This window comes from Chiloscyllium plagiosum, unplaced genomic scaffold (genome assembly GCF_037043375.1).
Source record: "Chiloscyllium plagiosum isolate Xiang-an unplaced genomic scaffold, Cpla_swu_hap1 HiC_scaffold_7, whole genome shotgun sequence".
In the NCBI taxonomy this organism is placed as follows: Eukaryota; Metazoa; Chordata; class Chondrichthyes; order Orectolobiformes; family Hemiscylliidae; genus Chiloscyllium; species Chiloscyllium plagiosum.
Window position 1 is genome coordinate 94,748,792 of NW_028270145.1, and position 21,843 is coordinate 94,770,634.

The 21,843-nt window shown below is 41.1% G+C and overlaps 1 protein-coding gene across 4 annotated transcripts in view; it reads left to right on the top strand.

Moving 5' to 3' along the window:
• Positions 1 to 21,843, top strand: part of parp14rs3 (poly(ADP-ribose) polymerase family member 14-related sequence 3) — an 81,250-nt gene that overhangs the window by 35,309 nt on the left and 24,098 nt on the right. For all 4 annotated transcript variants that reach the window (XM_043694150.2, XM_043694151.2, XM_043694152.2 and 1 more), the window contains 6 exons: positions 3,519 to 3,581; positions 9,387 to 9,563; positions 12,213 to 12,379; positions 13,150 to 13,273; positions 15,664 to 15,726; positions 19,809 to 19,985. In XM_043694150.2, the coding sequence (XP_043550085.2) occupies positions 3,519 to 3,581; positions 9,387 to 9,563; positions 12,213 to 12,379; positions 13,150 to 13,273; positions 15,664 to 15,726; positions 19,809 to 19,985 (771 nt within the window). The remainder of the gene's footprint in view (positions 1 to 3,518; positions 3,582 to 9,386; positions 9,564 to 12,212; positions 12,380 to 13,149; positions 13,274 to 15,663; positions 15,727 to 19,808; positions 19,986 to 21,843) is intronic.

Here is a 21,843-nt window from a genome sequence, read left to right on the forward strand (position 1 = left end):
TTAGGGAAGAAATTCCAGGACTTTGACTAGCGACAGTGAAGGAATAGCGATATATATCTAAGTCCAGATGGTGAGTGTATTGGAAGTGAACTTCAAGCTTGTGGCTTTCCCCTATATCTGCTGCCCTTGTCTTTCTCAATGGAAGTGGTCAGGGGTTTGAAAGTGCTGTCTGAGGATCTTTGGTGAATTCCCGCAGTGCATCTTCTAGATAGAACACACTGCTTCTACTGAGTGTTGGTAGTGGAGGGAATGGATGCTCGAGTTTGCAGTGCCAGTCAAGTGGGCTGCTTTGCCCTTGATGTTATCAGGACTTTGAGTGTTGTTGGGGCTACAGTCATCCAGGCAAGTGGGGAGTATTCCATCACACTTCTGACTTGTACCTTGTAGATGATGGACAGGCTTTGAGGAGTCAGGAGATGAGTTACTCACCACACATTTCTAGCTTCTGACCTGATCTTGTAGCCACTGCATTTACGTGGTGAGTCCAGCTGAGTTTCTGATCCCAGAATGTTGATAGTGGGGGATTCAGTGATGGTAACACCATTGAATATCAAAGTGGTTAGATTGTCTTCTATTGGTGATGGTCATAGCCTGGCATTTGTTTGGCATGAATGTTACTTGCCACTTGTCAGCCTAAGTCTGGATATTGTCCAGATCTTGTTACATTTGGACATGGACTGCTTCAATATGAGATGTCACGAATGGTGCTGAACATTGTGCAATCCTCAGCGAACATTCCACTTCTGACCTTATGATGGATGGAAGGTCATTAATGAAGCAGCTGAAAATGGTTAGGCCTAAGACACTACCCTGGAGAACTCCTGCAGAGATATCCTGAAGCTGAGATGACTGACCTCCAATAACCATGACCATCTTCCTACCTGTCAGGTATGACGCTAACCACCAAAAAGCTTGCCTCCTGATACCCATTGCTTCCAATTTTGCTAGGGCTCCTTAATGTCACACTTGGTCGAATGTCACCTTGATGTCATGGGCTGTCACTCTCACCTCACCTCTGGAATTCAGCTTTTTTGTCCATGTTTGAACCAAGGTTGTAATGAGGTCAGGAGCTGAGTGGCCCTGGCAGAACACAAATTGGGTGTCACTGAGCAGGTGCTACTTAATAGCACTGTTGGTGTAACCTTCCATCAGTTTACTGATGATCAACAGTAGACTGATGGAGTGGTAATTGGCTGGGTTAGATTTATCCTGCTTTTTATGTTAGAGCATACTTGGGCAATTTTCCACAGTGTCAGGTAGATGTCAGTGTTGTAACTGTACTGGAACAGTTTGTCTAAGGGCACACAAAGTTCTGGAGCATAAGTCTTCAGTACTATTGCTGGGAAGATGTCAGAGCCCAGAGCCTTTGCAGTATCCAGTGCCTCCAACCATTCCTTGATACCACATGGAGTGAATCAAATTGGCTGAAGACTGATATCTGCGAGGGATCACTGGAAGAGGCCAAGATGGATCATCCACCTGGCACTTGTGACTGAAGATTGCTGCGAAAGCTTCAGCCTTATCTTTTGCATTGATGTGCTGAGCTCTTCCATCATTGAGGATGGGGATATTTGTGAGACCCCTTCCTCCAGTGAGTTGTTTAATCATTCACCACCATTCAAGGATGGATGGGGAAGGACTGCAGAGCTTAGATCTGATCCGTTAGTTGTGGGATCGCTTGGCTTTGTCTATCACTTGCTGATTATGCTGTTTGGCATGCAGGTAGTCCTGTATGTTTGCTTCACCAGGTTGACACCTTTCCTTCAGGTGTGCCTGATGCTGCTCCAAGGATACTCTCTTGGGCTCTCCATCGAACCAGAGTTGATCCCCTGGCTCGATGGTAATGGTTGAGTGGTGAATATACCAGAGATGGAAATGTGTTGCTGGAAAAGCGCAGCAGGTCAGGCAGCATCTAGGGAACAGGAGAATCGACGTTCCTGAAGAAGGGCTAATGCCCGAAACGTCGATTCTCCTGTTCCCTAGATGCTGCCTGACCTGCTGCACTTTTTCAGCAACACATTTCCATCTCTGATCTCCAGCATCTGCAGACCTCACTTTCTCCTGGTGAATATACCAGGCCATGAGGTTACAGATTGTGCTGGAGTACAATTCTGTTGCTGTTGATGGCCCACGGTGCCCCATGGCTGCCCAGTCTTGAGTTGCTAGATCGGTTAGAAGTCTGTTGCATTTAGCATGGTGATAGTGACACACAACACCATGGAGATTATTCTCAATGTGAAAGTGAGACTTGGTTTCTATGAGAACTGTGCGGTTGTCGATCTTATCGATATAGTCATGGACAGATGCATCTCCAGCTGGTAGATCGGTAAGGATGAGGTCATGTATATTTTACCCTCTTGTTGGTTCCCGCAGCACCTGCTGTAGACACAGAGTAGCAGATATGTCCTTTCGGACCCAATCAGCTTGATCAGTAGTACTGCTGCTGAGCTACTCTTGGTGGTGGACGTTGAAACTCAGAGTACATTTTATGCCTTTGTCATCCTCAGTGCTTTCTCCAAATGTTGTTCAACATGGAAGAGTATTGACTTATCAACTGAGGGAGGATGGTACATGGATTCTGGATTAATAGTCTCTGGATTAATAGTCGATCAATAATACCACTTAGCCATCGCCTTCCCATATTTATATTTTAGAATTACAACTTTAAAATGTCAACAGTACTTCAGGGTTGTGACTTGTAGACAGCAATGTGTTTTTTGGTTGCAAGAAAATGAATTGATAATAATTTCTTTACCCATTTTCAGATGTCCCCTTGTCAGTGCTTAATGGGAAAAATAGGATTATTTCAGTAGAACTTGTGGTTGTCTGCATGAAACTTAATAATGATGGCAATTGCTATTTTGAGGTAAAGGGAATGTCCTTTTGCTGGTATATATTAATGGGCTTAATTTGTCAATTATTGCCACTGCACTTATGAAAAATGAAAGGACTTAGAAATTAAGTAGAGAGAGGAGGGTTTACTAACAGTACATGTTACTTAAGTCAAATATAGTAAAATTCATCAACAGAACAATAGGCAATGTTTTGAATGGAGTTGTTTGAAAATAATCCCTGGCTATTTATTACCTCTACTTTTGCCTTTAAATGTGATGATAAGCCACATCCATTATTGCCTTATCTAACATATTTCCTCCTTATCTCGGGACATATCAAGTGTTCCTAAGGATACCACTACAAACTGGATAATAAGAGATATCTTTTGCAGATGGCCTTTTCTATTCTCTATTTCTTGCTTTGAGAAAGTTCCTACATGTGGGGAAAATCCTAGCTTCCATTCTGATGGTTTAAGCTGAAAGTAGAAATTTAGTGGGGCTTTCAACTTAAACCATTTCACTTTCTGTAAATTGCTTTCATTTCTTTGCTTTAACAATGTGTTAAATTGGTGCAAAAGTGAAAAGGCTGCATGCCCTGAGGATTGACATGGGTGGGCAGAAATCTTGTCCAAATTAAAAATGACCTTGATCTCCACAACATTACTGTGTTTGTTTTTGTTTTAGGTGTCTCTGGGGCAATACTTGCAAAAGCTGGCAGTACTGTTGTAGATGAATGTAAGAAACTGGGTAAGTTACAAATATATATGTATGTGTGTTTTATATATAATATAGAACAAAATGTACGATACTTTTAAAAAATCATCTGTGTGCTAGAGAATTGATTATTTTCAAATTAGTGATGATCTTCAAGAATCATAAATCATACTTATATGGAGACTGACAGAGAAATATGCTTCTTTCAGTAATATTGATCACGCAGACATAACAACATGGTTTGAGCGCTCAGAATAGATAAGATTGGTCATTTTCTGGGTCAGTAGATAAAGGTAAAGTGGATAAAGTTTAAGGTCAGTAGATAAACAACTTGAAAGATATTGCATCTTTGGCTTCTACAACCACTGCAGTGTGTTATTGAGTAATGAACACACAAAAACATAAGGATACAGGTTAGGAGCAGGAGTCGGCTACTGGCCACTTGAGCCTACTTCCCCATTTAATAAGGTCACAGGTCATTTGATTACCTCATTGTCCACCTACCCTGATAACCTTTCACCCCTGACTAAGCCAGCATCGACACAGAGAGAAAAGAAACCAAGGTTAATTTTTCAGAACTTGGAATGTTAACCAACTCTACACAAATGTTGTCTGACTTCTTAAGTGCTTTCAACACCTTGCAATTTCATTTGCTACCTAGCTTTCAATTTTAAGCTTGAGAACTACCATATATCTTATTACAATTCTGACTTTTTCATGCCCCCCAACAAAAATAATCAGCTTCCATTATCAAGTTTAAGTTTCCTCTGAACTGAAGCACGAGTTGATCTGAGGTAGCATTATCCAATACAATAAGAAACCCATTTCTTACCTCTAGTTCACAGTTAGATTTTCTCAATGTATTCATGTAATTTCAAAATATTATTAACATAATTCTACCGCACACTTTCAGACCAAATTAGAACATAGAGGCAGCTTTATCATAAATAGTGTCACTTACCGAAACAAGCTTTAAGATTGGATAACAGAACATCAAGGATGTCAACCACTTCCCCTACCTAGGAGGCAATATCTCCCAGGAAGATGATTCAAGGATTAACAACTACCAGCTCCAAATATTGTGAGCATCCAACATGTCAACATAACATGGAATTGTGACTCTACTTGCTAATAGAGATTCTGATCACAGTCTATGCCACTGAGATATGCAGGAGGATAGGAAAGATATTGTGTAAGTTGTGTGTCTTTTACCTGCAATACCTATATTAGATGCATCCAATGGAGAGAGAGAATCAATAATGCAGCAGTGCTACACAGCAATCGTCAGAGTTGCTTGTGGGAACAGAATGCCAGAGAGAAGGCTAAAAATGGCAGCATATGTATTTCCCTCCAGGCTGTAAGGCCAGCCAGAATGGCAGATGGGAGGAGCCAATGGCCTACTGGTATTATCGCTAGACTAGAAATTCAGAAATTCAGCTAATGTTCTGGAGACCCTAATTTGAATCCTTGTGCGGCAGATGGTGGAATTTGATTTCAGTTTTAAAAAATCTGGAGTTAAGAATCTGATGACCATGAAATCATTGTTGATTGTCAAAAAATCCCATCTGGCTCACTAATGTCCTTCAGGGATGAAAATCTGCCATCCTCTGACCTTCGTGTGACTCAGACCCACAGCAATGACTCTCAGTTGCCTTCTGACATGCCTTAACAAGCCATTCAGTTCAAGAGAGCTAGGGAAGGGCAATAATTGCTGGCCAACTTGTGATGCCCACATTTCATGAGTGAATAAACACAAAATTAGAATGGACACAAGGTGGTAGAGGAAGAAGATTTGGCTAAAGTCAATCTGATAAAGTACATTTAGAGATGACCTTCAAGAACAGGGTGCCATTTGTGCTGGGGAGAGAGATTAAGGCGGTTGATGGCAAGTGTATTGAGTATTGCTGCTCATTGTCCTCCATGAGATGAGAGGAACCAAATCAAAATCTCAGTGGAGGTGTGTTCACATGGCGAGCAGTTTTAAACCAGATAATAAAAGGGCTAAATAGACAAGCAACAAGATTTTGAAAGCAATATTTTTACAGATCTTTCAAACAACTTTAATAGGAAGGGAGTTCTTTTTATGAAACAGCTTCCCTATCCAGGTAAAAACAATAACTGCAGATGCTAGAAACCAGATTCTGGTTCCGTGGTGCTGGAAGAGCACAGCAATTCAGGCAGCATCCATCGACGTTTCGGGCAAAAGCTGTTGGATGCTGCCTGAATTGCTGTGCTCTTCCAGCGCCACTGATCCAGCTTTCCTATCCAGTCCAGTTACTGTCTTTTTTGGAATCACATATACATTCTGATTGATGAAGTCACTTGCTGTTTTTGCCAACACAAGAATAGTACCTTGGGATATACTGGGATATAAGATGTGTTACATAAATGTAAGTTTTGCACCAGTTTGAACACGCATTAATGTTTCATTACTTTTATTCTTTTACTAATTTGAATTGTGAGTTGGAAGTGACTCGTGGGTTTGGGATAGTTGAAAAGAAAAGACTGAACAAGATTAATTTGTTTTTGAGGTCAGATTGGAGGCTATTGGCAGGCTGATTCCTGATTTAAATGGTTCTAACAGACACTGTGACTCCAAGGCAGAACTTGTTTAAAGAAGCTGGGTATTAATGAGGTCAGTACTTGGAATTGGTTCTGTGATGAAGCTGTTCCTTTAACAAGGTTGTGTTGTCTTTGATTTTTTTCAAAGAGGTCGTAAAAGACACAGACTCTGAAAAGTCTAAGTTTAAGGGCTTCAGGGCCAGTTTGATTATCGCTAGTAGATACTGCCTCAGGCAACAGGCTTTCAAATGTTTGGGAAAAACACTTACATAATGAAAGTGAGTGGCCAATTCTCCCACTTCTGGTTTGTTTTTCTTTAGCTGGACCCAAAGAAGCTGGTACAGGCTGGTACTCTTGTTGCTTATATTTTGTTCTACAAATCTGGACGACACAAGTTTCTGTGCAACAGTAGAAGCTTTATTACCGCACAGCCACTGAGAGATTCTCAATGTCCCCAAAAGTAGCCGTGTGTCTACTTGTGGTGACACTGCTTCACGAGTTTCTGCTCTGCACATAAAGACAGTATTTTTTATCGGAATTAAACAAAAGGTCTATAAGTCACATGTTCAATTGTCATTACATTGTTTAAGACAGGTAATTTTTATTTTACAATGTCCAGTGATTGTTGATGTTCTATGGTAACGAGTGGATGGATTACAGAGACTGGTTATCGTAATTCTTCATCAACGTATGATGATGGGAAGAGATTAAAGTAGAAGGGTTTTGCTTGTTCTCACTGGGGGATTCACATACCTATCTTAATAGGGAGACGAAGCAAGATAATGGGAGCTGGAGGCAGTTAATAGGGTTATTGTCAAGGCTATCAGTCTTGTCCGGGGAGGACAAATACCTTTGCCTGAGTCTGCAAGTGGAATCCACATGTATGGCTTTTGAGCATTCAGTTCTCTGAGAGTTGGCCAGCTCCCCAACTGGGATATCCCATCTTATTTTATAAGAGGTCAGGCACTTGATACTGCAGTGAGTCCTCTTAGCAATGGAATGTTTAACCCTTGAGTCCGTAGTATGCCATGTAAAACAAGTAAAAGATGGAACTGATCCCTTTGTGGCTTTCTGACTTCTTCATTCTCTCTCTGACTTCTCTCCTGTAAGACTCTGTGTTTGATTTTTCCTTTTGTGTCAAGTAGTGTTCATGGGGATTGTTGCAAATATTTCAAACAGTATCATTAAGTTGGTATAGGCTGTTTGGTTTTCAGATAGGTTAAATTATTCAGTTTTCTGTTCTCTTTTCCTTGTGTTTCATTTGGTAATCTTGGAAATAAAACCTGTTTTAGAATATAGAACATAGAACAATACAGCACAGAACAGGATCTTTGGCTCTTGATGTTGTACTGACCTTTTATTCTACTCTAAGATCAGACTAATCTACATACCCTTCATTGTACTAACTTCCATGTGCCTTTCCAAGAGTCGCTCAAATGTCTCTAATGTATCTGACGTTACTACCACTGCTGACAGTGCATTCCATGCACCAACCTCTCTAAATAAAGAACTTACCTCTGACACCTCCCGTAAACCTTCCTCTAGTTTCCTTAAAATTATGTCCCCTTGTGGTTTGACCAACTGTCTGAATAGCCACCGTACACGCTTAAAACAACTAGTAAAGTTAGGTCTGGGCTACTTTCTTGAAATGTGTTGAGGGGATCTGGCCTGGTCCATTACAGTTCTGGCAAGTCTGAAATACACCTGCTCGCAGTTTTTGAATTGAGTCCTTGTGAAAAGTCAATCAAGTCTATCAGAGTGGAGCCAGAATTAAAATTGTTTTTTTTGTATTGTGTTTTCTGGGAGATGATTCTGCTGAAATAGCATGAAGATTTGAAAGCTTCCTGTGCAATCTGATATACCAGCTTCTGGAAGCCCAAAGAGTCCAAAGCCCAGAATATACTCCTACTTCCTTCATACTCTTCTAAGGATTCAATCGATCTATCCTGTCTATACCTGACATATGCTTCCTTCTTTTTCTTAACCAAATCCTCAATTTCTTTAGTCATCCAGCATTCCCTATACCTACCAGCCTTCCCTTTCACCCTGACAGGAATATACTTTCTCTGGATTCTCGTTATCTCATTTCTGAAGGCTTCCCATTTTCTAGCCGCCCCTTTCTCTGCGAACATCTACCCCAATCAGCTTTCGAAAGTTCTTGCTTAATACCGTCAAAATTGGCCTTTCTCCAATTTAGAACTTCAACTTTTAGATCTGGTCTATCCTTTCCATCATTATTTTAAATCTAATAGAATTTTGGTTGCTGGCCCCAAAGTGCTCCCCCACTGACACCTCAGTCACCTGCCCTGCCTTATTTCCCAAGAGTAGGTCAAGGTTTGCACCTTCTCTAGTAGGTACATCCACATACCGAATCAGTTAACACACTTAACAAATTCCTCTCCATCTAGACCCTTAATTATATGGCAGTGCCAGTCTATATTTGGAAAGTTAAAATCCCCTACCATAACCACCCTATTATTCTTACAGATAGCTGAGATCTCCTTACAAGTTTGTTTCTCAATTTCCCTCTGACTATTAGGGGGTCTATAATACAATGCCAATAAGGTGATCATCCCTTTCTTATTTCTCAGTTCCACCCAAAATGTCTTTAGTTTAAGATACAAAACTGGTGTCTGGAAATTAATAACTTGCAAAGATTGGGATTGATTATTCAAAAGTTGGTTTAGGAACTATTGGAGTGTCTTCAACAGTTTCGGTTTACTGTATTACATATAGAGAGGTAGTAAGACTGATTGCTTTGGCTATCTGTCTCTGCGTCGTGAGATTTTGTGACCATGAAACTTTCAGAATACCTATTGACATCATTGCACAAACCAATGAATTTAAGGTGGCATGGGAAATGTGGCACAATTCAACACAAATGTTATTTATTCAGCAAACAACAAAGAAAACTAAGGCAGTTCAGTCAAATTAAACCATGAATTACAATGAAACCTCTACAGACTGTTTACAAAGAACTCCTGCAAAGTATGGTAATTTGATCTTGTGACTGAAATGACAGCAACTACTTTGCGTAATAGCAATGTGATTTGTGCAGCAAAATAGAGTAAGCGGAGAATTGTTTCATGCAAATTATGTGCATAAAATCAATCCTACTTACACAAGTCTGGGACCAAACATGCGTGAAAGGAGGATAAGTATTTTTTGAGCCTGCAGTTGTAGAAATTGTTAGAATGCATTTGCATTATAAGAATTTCATAGGTAGAGAATATAAAATTAACTCCTTTTTAAACTTTGCATCTTTGTTTTTTTTAGGTTCTCAGCCTAATGATGGTGTGGTCGTTACCAGTGGTGGCAACCTTACCTGTGATTATATCATACATATGGTCGGTCAAAGCAGTCCAGCATTGATAACTGCCTCAGTAGAAAAAGTATTGCAAGTATGTGAAAACCATCAGATCACCACTGTATCTTTCCCTGCTCTAGGAACAGGTAACTACTGCCAGACTATAAATATTTCCATCCTTTGTCCATTTATTCTTATACACTTCTCCACTCCTCTCCAATAATGTTGCTTGCTGTTATGGTATAGTTTCTTGAGACCACTCTGTCTCTAGGACTGCTCCCACATGATCACTATTTATGTTTGTCTCTAGACAGTGAACATTATCTGGCCATTCAGCTTCAGTGATATCACAGCCAGGCATCATGCTTTCCCAATTTAACACACTTCCTTTAACCTAAATATTGTCCCCATTTCCAATTGGGTGCAAAAAATAAGCAAATTTTCGTTACCTCAGCCAAAGGATATTGTTACCACTGTTAGCGTCCCCAGCTGCTGCCTTGATGAGATTAACTAAACCAGTGAAGATAGGAGGCAAAGCATCAATAGATAGTGTGATCAATATGGCTCTATTTGTTTTGGTATCTGATTACCTAATGTCACTTTCTTATTCTATTCATCTTTCATACCGGAGTATATTTTGTAATGACTTGCTCACTACATGAAATGCATTGTCATGAGCTGCTAGTCCAGTATTCACTGTTTATTGCTCAGTATTAAACAGTCAGTAGGTCTTCCAACATTGATGTCTCACTGATTGTGATACCGTGATAGCCCCCAGCAATCTGTCTTAAATAACTGGTGGCTTATATGTCTGGTTATCTAAAGTAAAATGGGGAGCCTAACACCTAAAGCTCCACTGCCTCTGCATCATTCATGTGATATATTCTTAAAGCACAACTACCTTAATTGGACAGAAAGCAAGTTCAGTGGCCACTCTGCAGCACCAAGTGACTCAAAGAGATGGGAGCTGCCAATGAATAAGGCAGGCATCCATAGCACAGAGGAGGAAGTGCTAGATGTCTTGAAATGCATAAAAGTGGATAAATCCCCAGGACTTGATCAGGTGTACCCTGGAATTCTGTGGGAAGCTAGGGAAGGGATTGCTGGGCCTCATACTGAGATATTTGTATCATCAATAGTCACAGGTGAAGTGCCCAAAGACTGGAGGTTGGCTAACGTAGTGCCACTGTTTAAAAAAGATGGTAAGGACAAGCCAGGGAACTATAGACCAGTGAGCACGACGTCGGTGATGGGCAAGTTGTTGGGGGGAATCCTGAGGGACAGGAAGCACATGTGTTTGGAAAGGCAAGGACTGATTAGGGATAGTCAACATGGCTTTATGCATGGGAAATCATGTCTCACAAACTTGATTGAGTTTTTTGAAGAAGTAACAACGAAGATTGATGTGGGCAGAGTGTAGATGGGATCTATATGGACTTCAGTAAAGTGTTCAAATAGGTTGGGAGGTCATGTTGCGGCTGTACAGGACATTGATTAGGCCACTGTTGGAATATTGTATGCAATTCTGGTGTCCTTCATATCGGAAAGATGTTGTGAAACTTGAAAGGGTTCAGAAAAGATTTATAGGGATGTTGCCAGGGTTGGAAGCTTTGAGCTATAGGGAGTGCTTGAATAGGCTGGGGCTGTTTTCCCTGGAATGTCGGAGGCTGAGGGGACCTTATTAGGGTTTATAAAATCATGAACGGCATGGATAGGATAAATAGACAAAGTATTTACCCTGGGGTGGGGGAGTCCAGAACTAGAGGGCATGGATTTAGGATGAGAGGGGAAAGATATGAAAGAGACCTGATAGGCAACTTTTTCACTCAGAGGGTGGGATGTGTATGGAATGAGCTGCTAGAGGAAGTGGTGGAAGCTGGTACAATTGCAACATTTAAGAGGCATTTGGATGGGTATATGAATAGGAAGGGTTTGGAGGGATATGGGCCGGATGCTGGCAGGTAGAACTAGATTGGGTTCAGATATCTAGTCTGCCTGGACGAGTTGGACTGAAGGGTCTGTTTTTGTGCTGTACATCTCTATGATTCTATGATTCTATGTTGTCACCTGCTGTTACCTTGCTAAGGGTGACAGCTGGCATGTAAGAAAGTCATGATTGGAATTCAGGGCGATTGAGTTGAACTGAAGCAATGAGCACTTTTCAGTACAGATTAAATGAGGATCAAATACCTCTCGTCACCTTAAGAGGAATATATCTTTGTCTTTGAGCGAAGCCAACAGCTAACACACCAGATTCCTCATAGTCAGTTTTAATATTGCATTTACAAACACCACAGTTTCTAATGGAGCATAATGGGTCATTAACTGGCAGAATGCAGGTTCCCTGTTTCCCACTCCTGATAGGACTTTGAAAATGTCAAACTCTCTGAGAAACTCTTGGGTCTTGAGAAGCACTCTGAGACACTGAATATCAAACTGTGCCTGCACTGGTATTTGAAAATCTACCATACTTACAACTTGGACTGGTCCGTCGAGCTGTACAAGTGAGACTGAATCATAACTGTCAGTGAGGACAAGGGATGTAAGACTGATTATTTTCTGCACATCATTAAATCAGAAAAAAGGGTTATGCTGAGTTAATATTGTTTAAAAAAGTAAAATGCAATTGATTGCAGTAGTAGTAATAGATAAACTGTTTTCAAAAGTAGTATTTAAATGAATGTAATATTGATGGCAAATTCAATCCTTTGAGCAAAGCCATGACTAACAGTGATTTTGATCGCTGGTTTTGGTCCATATTAATTTCATTTTTCTAAGACATTGTCCTTTTGCAGGTATGGGAGGAATGAATCCACGGGACACTATGGAAAGCATGTTGATTGGATTTGAAAATCATTTGTCACAAAATAAACCATCCAGTATTAAGCTTGTTTACATTGTTGTCTTCCAAACTGACATGTATGATATTTTTTCTGACGTCTTGCTACAAAAATCGCAACAGGTAGGTGGGGGTTTAATATCTAGTATAACCCTTTGCAGCATTATGATCAAATCCAAAAGAGGAGCTTTGATTATGGAGTGTGTGGAATTTTCACATTTCCTTCCTGCCCCTACTTGGCAAGGATACCTACCCCAGCCCAATGAGGTTATTTGGACTCAATGTGGTATTTTAAACTAAGGCTTGTGTTGGTGAGCTCTGATAGATTCTTCACCAAGCAAAGCTTAGGGACCAAGATACAGGACCAGAAGAGGCCACGGAAAGGTGGATTTTTAATAGTAATTTCAGTTTCATATTAGGTATTGAGGGTTAGAAGCGTTCCTTTACAGTCCCAGGACCTCATCTTCCTCTGACCTTTTCCTCTGGCATTTACTTTCCCTCAGCCCCATCATTCCTGATGAAGGGTTTTGCCCAAAACGTCGATTTTCCTGCTCCTTGGATGCTGCCTGACCTGCTGTGCTTTTCCAGCACCACTCTAATCTAGACCCTTTACTTTCCCTCAGCCAGTTTCCCTTCTCTAGCACAAATTCCTTATATTATGGGCCATCCCAGGGACTCTAGTGACAGCAGTGTGCCTGATTTAATCGCCATAGTAACCAGAAGTAAGGAAGTTACTGAGGCCAGATCATTAAAATCAACTATTTCCTGACAGCCCTATCTTTGCCATTTGAGAGTTAAAACCCATCCTTGGGCTCTGTTGGTCAGAAAGAAGCACAATGGAAAGAAAGAAACTAATTCTAACATTTTTAATGCTCACTAATTTTTTATTTCAGAAATTCAACTTTGTAGAAGTAACCATTGGCAAAGTAAAATTGGTAGCTGCTCAAGGTGACATCACAGCAGAACAGACTGATGCAATTGTAAACTGTACAAATGTCAACCTTAACCGAAACAAGGGTGAGTGCCAATGTTTGTTCACACATCTTTTTTATTGACAACTGCTAGTTGCATTATTGATTACCTGTTACCATACTATAACATCTCAAGATGCTTCATATAAAAAAAATACAATGCATAAGATTATCTCAGATCCAGGTCAAATCATCTCAGTTCCTCAGGATAGCATCTTAGGCCCTACCATCTTTAGTTGCTTCAGTAATGTCCCTTCACTCTATAATAAGGTCAGAAATGAGGATGTTTATTGATGATTGCATGATATTCAGTACCATTCATGACTCCTCAGATCCTGAAGTAGTCCATATGCAGCAAGACTTGGACAACATCCAAGTTTGGGATGATTAGTGGCAAGTGATGTTTGCGCCAGACTAGTACCAGGCAATGGCCATTTCACAGGTGTGAAGCTGGAAAAGCACAGAAGGCCAGACAGCATCTGAAGGGCAGGACAGTCAATGTTTCGGGCCAAAACCCTTTGTCTGTCCTGACAACTTTGACTTTCCTGCCCCTCGAATGCTGTCTAACCTGTTGTCCTTTTCCAGCTTCACATCTATTGACTCTGGCTTCCAGCATCTGCAGTTCTTACTGTCTCCAATAGCCATTTCTATCTCCAATGAGAAAAAAAACTAACCCTCATCTTTTGACAATCAATGGCATTAAAAAGCACTGAATCCCACTATCAATATTCTGGGGTTAGGGGTGGGGTTTGGAGGGGGTTTGGGGGGCTACCATTGACCAGAAACTGAACTGGACGAACCATACAAATACTGCAGCAACAAGAGCAGGTCAGAGGCTAGGGATGTTGTGACAGGTAACTCATCTCCTGTTTCCCCAGTGTCTGTCAATAAGACACAAGTCATGAGAATAATGGCATATTCCACAATTGCCTGGATGAGTGCAACTCGAATGGTGAGAATATGGTGCTAACAATTTCTACATTGTGGGTTTGTTTTAAAATCTATCTGTTCAGAGATGCTATTACACTCCCCTGGAGTAGGTGGGATTTAAACATAGACTCCAATTATTGCATGACAAGAACCCCTCAAAACGTTAGTTGCTTTTTTTGATCCCCCTTAATTTCTATTCAATCTGTTCAGAGGTGTTATCTCACAATCCTGGAAGATGTGAGACTTGAACCCAGACCGCCTGTTTTAGAGGAAGGGACACTACCACTGTGCCACAAGAGTCCATACAGTTAGCTCTACTTATTTTTGAATCAATCTGAGTTATTATACACCTCTGGAACAGGTGGGGTCTTGAACCCAGACCTTCACAGCCCAGAGATAGAGATATACAACTGTGTCACAAGAGCCCAACCAGTTAGTTGTATCAATAGAGGGGAAGGATGTGTAGCTGGAGGGCATTGATTGGGTGATTGAAGCACTGAGTGTCATGGCGTAAGCCAAGCTATGAGATGCATACCTATAATAATTAATACTGTGAATAAATTTACAGCAAATAAAGATTTTACCTCTTCCTTCACTGACTGTTTATCAGGTGTATAGAGCAGACGTTGTGTACCTGCAAATCACATCTCCCATTTCTGTTGTCTTTTGGTCTTTCTGTTCTTTTGCAAGGAAAGTGAAGTAAAAGAATATTCTGGGTTAAGCTCCATCTCACCATTGCCTTCGACACATGCTTTATTATAAGGGCTGACCATCCACGAACATCTCACCTTCACAACTCAACCTTCACTTGTGACATGGTAATCCTCAGATTAAACCACCACCAGTCATCTCTCCCTCTCCATCCAATGCAAAAGCAGCCCTATGGTCATCTGGCAACTTTTTATTATAGTGACAACTGCACTTGCTTTTCCATGTTATCTCTTTTTCTCTAGAAGTCAGGTATCTTAAAATATTTAGTTCCCATCCTTGATCAGGAAATGTTGCTAGATCAAAACCATTTATCTCTATGTTTTGTATCATTACTTGTTGCTATTGTTGATGTCTGCTTCTTGTTATGAATGCTTTATATGTTCTCGTAAAGCACTTCTAATTTTAGTTTTTTCCTCTATTTCCCTGATGTGGCCCCCTAGTCATTAATACATTTCAGGCATAAACTCCTTAACTTTTCTCCAAATCACTACACTGCAAGTTTGACTTTTTAGACTTATGAAATGATCCCTATTTGAATGCACCCCTTATTAATTTAAAACCTTCTATTCCCCCAATGTTATGTGATTTTCCAGTACATTAGTTCTAACCAAGTTTAAGTTGAATCCATCGCAATCAAACAACTTACTGTTTCTGCTACACTGGTGATTGCCCCATGTATTGACATTGTAAATCTGATTAAGCTGGTATACGTATATATCTTTAGTATAAAAGTTGAGCTCTTTGATAGATTGGAATAGCATTTTACTGTCAATAACTAACTTTTCTACCTTACAGGGGTTTGTGGTGCTATCTTAAAAGCAGCCGGACAGTCAGTAGTGGATGAATGTAGCCAACTAGGTGAGTAACTGTAAGGCATCTTCCTTTTCGGTCTGACAGAATGCAAACTCAGAATGAAGTTAGGTTTTTTGAAAGGGTAATGGGTCTTTCAGTCACTTGTCAGAAGATAAGTTAATACCAGCCTCAAAATTCAGCAAGTACAAAAAGATGTTTTAAAATGAATTTAATTCAGCTGTAATACAGAAACATTAAAAACCAGGGCAGGAGTAGGCCACTTGGCTTATCGAGCCTGCTCCAACATTCTGCATGATTGTGGCTGATCCTTTATCTCGATGCCATACTCCCATTCTCTTCCCATATTCCTTGAAATCTTTAGCTTCTAGAAAATTATCAGTTTCTTTCTTAAATATATTCTGTAACTTCACCATCATAGTCTTGTGATAGAACATTCCATAGGTTTGCCATTACTTGAGTGAAGAAATTTCTGCCCACCTCAGTTCAAAATGGCCTGATAATATCTTGTCACCCTTGTTCCGCCACCTCAGTATCCCAGTATATCCTGGGATATCCTAGTAGTGGTGAGTACTTCTGGCAAGTGGGAGGGTCAGGCAAACATTGGATGAGAGAGGCCCTATAGGAGCAGGACAGGTACCTCATGAGCAAAGTTTGGGATGATCCTGTGAAATAACTTGTTTGTGCTCATAGAGAAAAACCCTCCACAAACCACAACCAAATGACGCCTAGACAAAATATATGACAATTAAGCCCTGTTTACTCCATTAATGATGATAAAATAGCAAAGGATATAGATAAAAGAGTTCTGAAAGTTGAGGATAGCAATCTAGAAACCCAAACTATGGAACACAAATTCAAATAAAACCACAGCTGCTGGTGGAATTTCAATCCAATTCATAAATAAATCTGGAATTAAAAGCAAGCCTTAGTAATGGTGACTGTGAATTACCATCAATCTCATACAAAAATCTGGTTCACCAATGTCCTTTAAGGAACCTAATCAGCCACCCATACCTGGATTGATCTATGTGAGATCCACAATGATATGGTTGACTCTTAACTCCCCCTGAAAAGAACATAACAAACTATTTACAGCAAGGGCAACTAGAGATGGATAAAAAATACTGGCCTTGTAACAATGACCACCATTTCATGAAAGAAAAAAAGGTAATAAGGTTTGCAGATGACACCAAAATTGGAGATATAGTGAAGAAGGTTATCCTCAGGGTACAACAGGACTTTAATCAGATGGATGAATAAACCGAAGAGTGGCAGATGGAGTTTAATTTAGATAAATGTGAGATGCTGCATTTTGGAAAGGCAAATTAGGACAGGACTTATACACTTAAATGGTAAGGTCCTGGGGAGTGTTGCTGAACAAAGAGATCTTGGAGTGCAGGTTCATAGTTCCTTGAAAATGGAGTTGCAGGTAGATGGGATAGTGAAGAAAGCGTTTGGTACACTTGCTTTTGTTGGTCAATGTGCTAAGCATAGGTGTTCAGAGGTCTATTTTTAATTAGATTAAATTACTTACAGTGTGGAAACAGGCCCTTCGGCCCAACAAGTCCATGCCGACCCTCCGAAGAGCAATCCATTCCCTTACATTTAGCCCTGCACCTAACACCACGGGCAATTTAGCGTGGCCAATTCATCTAACCTGCACAATTTTGGACTGTAGGAGGAAACCGTAGCACCCGGAGGAAACCCACGCAGTCACGGGCAGAATGTACAAACTCCGCACAGACAGTTGCCTAAGGCAGGAATTGAACCCGGGTCCCTGGCGCTGTGAGACAGCAGTGCTAACCACTGAGCCACCATGCCGCCCTTGTTGCAGCTGTACAGGACATTGGTCAAGCCTTTTTAAAATCCTGCATGCAATTTTCATCTCCCTGTTAAAGGAAGAATGTTGTGAAACCTGAAAGGGCATAGAAAAGATTTGAAAGGCTGTTGCAATTGGTAGAGGGTTTGGGCTGTAGGGAGAGGCTGAAAATGCTGGGACTATTATTCCTGGAGCATTGGAGCTTGAGGATTGACCTTCCAGATGTTTATGAAATCATGAGGGGCATGGATAGGGTGAGTAGCCAAAGTCTTTTCCCTGGGGTAGGGGGACTCCAAAACTAGAGGGCATAGGTTTAAGTGAGAGGGGAAAGATTTAGTAGGGACCTAAGGGGCAGCTTTTTCATGCTGAGTGTAGTGTGTGTATGGAATGAGCTGCCAGAAGAGGTGGTAGAGGCTGGTACAATTACATTTCAAAGACATCTGGATGGGTGCATGAATAGGAAGGGTTTAGAGGGATATAGCCAAATGCTGGCAAATGGGACTAAATAAAGTTAGGACATCTGGTTGGCATGGAAGAGTTGAACTGAAGCGACTGTTTCTGTGCTGTACATCTCTACGACTCTAAATAAGAAATGAAACATCTTCAAACAAAGGAATAGCAGCAAGTGGAGAAATCAACATGATAAGTCAGAGGAACTCAAGATCAATCTGCACACCTGTTGTGGGCATACAACAACATTATGTTAGCTTGGGCTAAAGCACAAGAATTACATTCAAGGGTTGGAGACACAAGGCTAATTTCAAGTGTCAGACATGGAACTGGGACACTTTGGAAGGAGACACAGAAACAGGAGTGGGCCATTCAGCCCCTCGGCTCCACCATCCATTGTGATTGTGGCTGATCTGTGGCCTCACTCTATTGACACGCTTTTGCCCGATATCCCTCAAAAGCTTTGCCTAACAAAAATATATCTGTTTCAGATTTCAATTTAACAACTGATCTAGTTTCAATTGCCATTTATGGAAGAGTTCCTAACCTCCACTCTACTTTGTGTGTGGAAGTGCTTCCTCATATCTCTTCTGAAGTGTCTGCCCTATTTCAGGCTATGGCCCCTAGCTGTAGAATTTCCAACCAGTGGAAATAGTTTCTCTTTATCCACCCTGTCTTTTCCTGTTTACATTGTAGAGGTGTTGCTATACTGGATGGACATTAGGAAATACATGTTCTGGAACACTACTTAAAATAAATGTGCAAGAATAAGACAAGGAGAGGCAGTTTCAAACTGTTCTGAGACAAATTTGGAACTGATATCAAAAAGTTCTCCTTTACACAAATAGTGATCAATGGAAAAGGATTCCAGATAAAGTAGTGAAGGCAATAAGTGTCACATGAACACCAACTAGCCATGAAACGACACGACCAGCTATCCTTAGTAGCCACACACACAGATGACAAGCAACATGAATTCGACTGGGACAACACTACTATTATAGGACAAGCCAAACAGAGAACAGCCAGGGAATTCCTAGAGGCATGGCACTCATCTACAGATTCAATCAATAAGCACATCGACCTGGACCCAATATACCGACCACTGCAACTGACAGCTGGAACTGACAACCGGAACGGCAGATTCAAACCACTACAAATGCCGGAGGAAAGATCACAGAAGCACTTCACAGGAGGCTCCCAAGCACTGAGGATGTCACCTAGACAGGGGACGAAACGTCTGCAACACAAATTCCCAGCTCGGCGAACAGAACCACAACAACGAGCACCCGAGCTACAAATCTTCTCACAGACTTTGAAGTGTCACTCTATTTATGAAATAATTGCAAGTTGGAATAGAGAGGCTTTGGAGTCTATAGAATCCCTAACTACTGTATGGAAGCAAGCCACTAGCTCATCAATCTCACACCAGCCCTCCAAAGAGCATCCTACCCCCTACCTTATAACATTGCATCCCATGGCAAATCTACCCAATCTGCATACTTTGAATTGTCAGAGGAAACCCACACAGGTGCAGGGAAAATGTGCAAACTCTATGCAGATAGTTACCCGTGGGTAGAATTGAGTCCAGATACCAGGGAACTATAAGGCAGCAGTGCTAACCACTGAGCCACCATGCTGCCTACTGGTTATTCCAGTTAAATGAGTTTTCGAGGATCAGAGTGGCCATTCTTACCTGTGGCAAATTTGAAAGATTCTGGATATCACATCCTTTTAGGAAAAGTGTCAATCAGCTTTTGAATTTATAGCGTGAGGTTAATTGTATGCCACTAACTGGTTATTAAATTATTGACAGTGGTAACAGCTTTCATTTCAAATATTGTTTTTCCTGCTGTAGGTGTCCAAAATGAAGACACTGTTGTAATCACAAAAGCAGGAAACCTTCAAGTGAAGTATATCATACATTTGGCAGGCTGGCTTAAAGCACAAAATACAAAAGGATCTTTAGTAAAAGTTCTGAAGGAATGCGAAAACCTAAAAATAAGTTCAGTGTCCTTCCCAGCATTGGGCACAGGTAGGTTTTGGAACAATATGTATGTGTTATTTCAATACCTTTACTTTCATATGTTACAGAAAGCATGCAGGATAAGATGATCCAGTAACTTCAGGGTGATACTGTTGCAGACCCCAATATAAAATATGAGCTTGAAACAATTCAATGAGAAGTATAGGAAAGCTTCCTGCTGATTGTGTGTTTATATTTCTTAGCTAGAAATTTCAACAAGTCATTTATAAGACACCCCTTCCCATATTGTTCTTGCATACAACCAAATGGTGTTGACAGTTCCCAGGGAAACATCTATGAGAGATAGATTCAGCCTTTATGAAAATTCTGTTTTCTCTATAAAAAAGATAATGACACATTCTGAAATTATACTTCAAAATGAGCCAATTGCTGGTTCAAGCAAGACATTCCTTCTACACAGCTTCCCTGTTTGCAATTTGAGTCACATATTACCTCTTGCACTTTCAGTGGTTAGATAGGTTTATTGGGCATCATAAGATTGCAGGGATATGTACAATGATTACAGGGTTTCACACCTCATAGATAGGTCTGTGGTTAGTACCTTTTAAAGCTAAACACTCCAAGACATGTGTGCACCTCTCAGTGTTAGCTTCCTTTGTCCTCATAATGCAACCACTGATGGTGTGCATTCTACAATGGTGTCCCACGCTTGATTCCTCGTTCAAGATTGGTCCTATTCTCCCAATATTCCTTCAAGGTCCATTCTGTTCTGAGCTGCCTGGACCTTAGGTACGCTTTCCTTTTCCTCTTTGCTAGTTGCACAATTTCTCCTGTCATCCACGGTTCACGAATCTTGCCTTCTTATCCCTTGTTTTCAAAGGCATATGCCTATCCTGCACTATCTTAAACTTATCTTTGAAAGCATCCCACATATCAGATGTGGACTTTTCTTCAAATAGCTGCGTCCAATCCACATTTCCCAGCTCCTGCCTAATTTTGATATAATTAGCCTTGGCCCCAAGTTTCGTACTTGTCCCTTAGGATCACTCTCATCTTTGTCTACGAATATTCTAAAACTTACAGAATTGTGGTCACTATTCCCGAAGAGATCCCCCACTGCAACTTCTACCACCTGGCCTGGCTCATTTCCCAACACCAGGTCCAATATGGTCCCTTTCCTTGCCAGACTATTGATATACTGCTTGGGCGGCATGGTGGCACAGTGGTTAGCACTGCTGCCTCACAGCGCCAGAGACCGGGGTTCAATTCCTGCCTCAGGCAACTGTCTGTGTGGAGTTTGCACATTCTCCCCGTGTCTGTGTGGGTTTCCTCCGGGTGCTCCAGTTTTCTCCCACAGTCCAAAAATGTGTAGGTTAAATGAATTGGCCATGCTAAATTGCTGTAGTGTTAGGTGCAGGGGTAAATGTAGGGGAATGGGTCTGGGTGGGTGCACATTGGCGGGTCGGTTTCCACACTGTAAGTAATCTAATCTAATCTAAAAAACTTTCCTGGATGCTCCTTACAAATTCTGACCCATCCAGACTTCTGACACTAAGTGTATCCCAGTCAATGTTGGTAAAATTAAAATCTCCCATCATCACCACCCTATTGCCTCTACATCTTTCCATAATCTGTTTACCTATTTGTTCTTCTACCTCACGTTCACTGTTGGGAGGCCTGTAATACAGCCCCAACAATGTAACTGTACCCTTCTTTCTCAGCTCCACCCATAATGCCTCACTGCTCAAGCCCTCCATGGTGTCCTCCTTTAGCACAGCCGTAGTATCTCGGGTTTGGCCACTGCCCAAATTTATACTAAATCCTTACCTTCCAGGCAACCTCCTTGTCTCCAACGTCACCTCCACTCTGTCTCCTGCTGCTCCAGGAAAAAAAATGTGGCAAATCC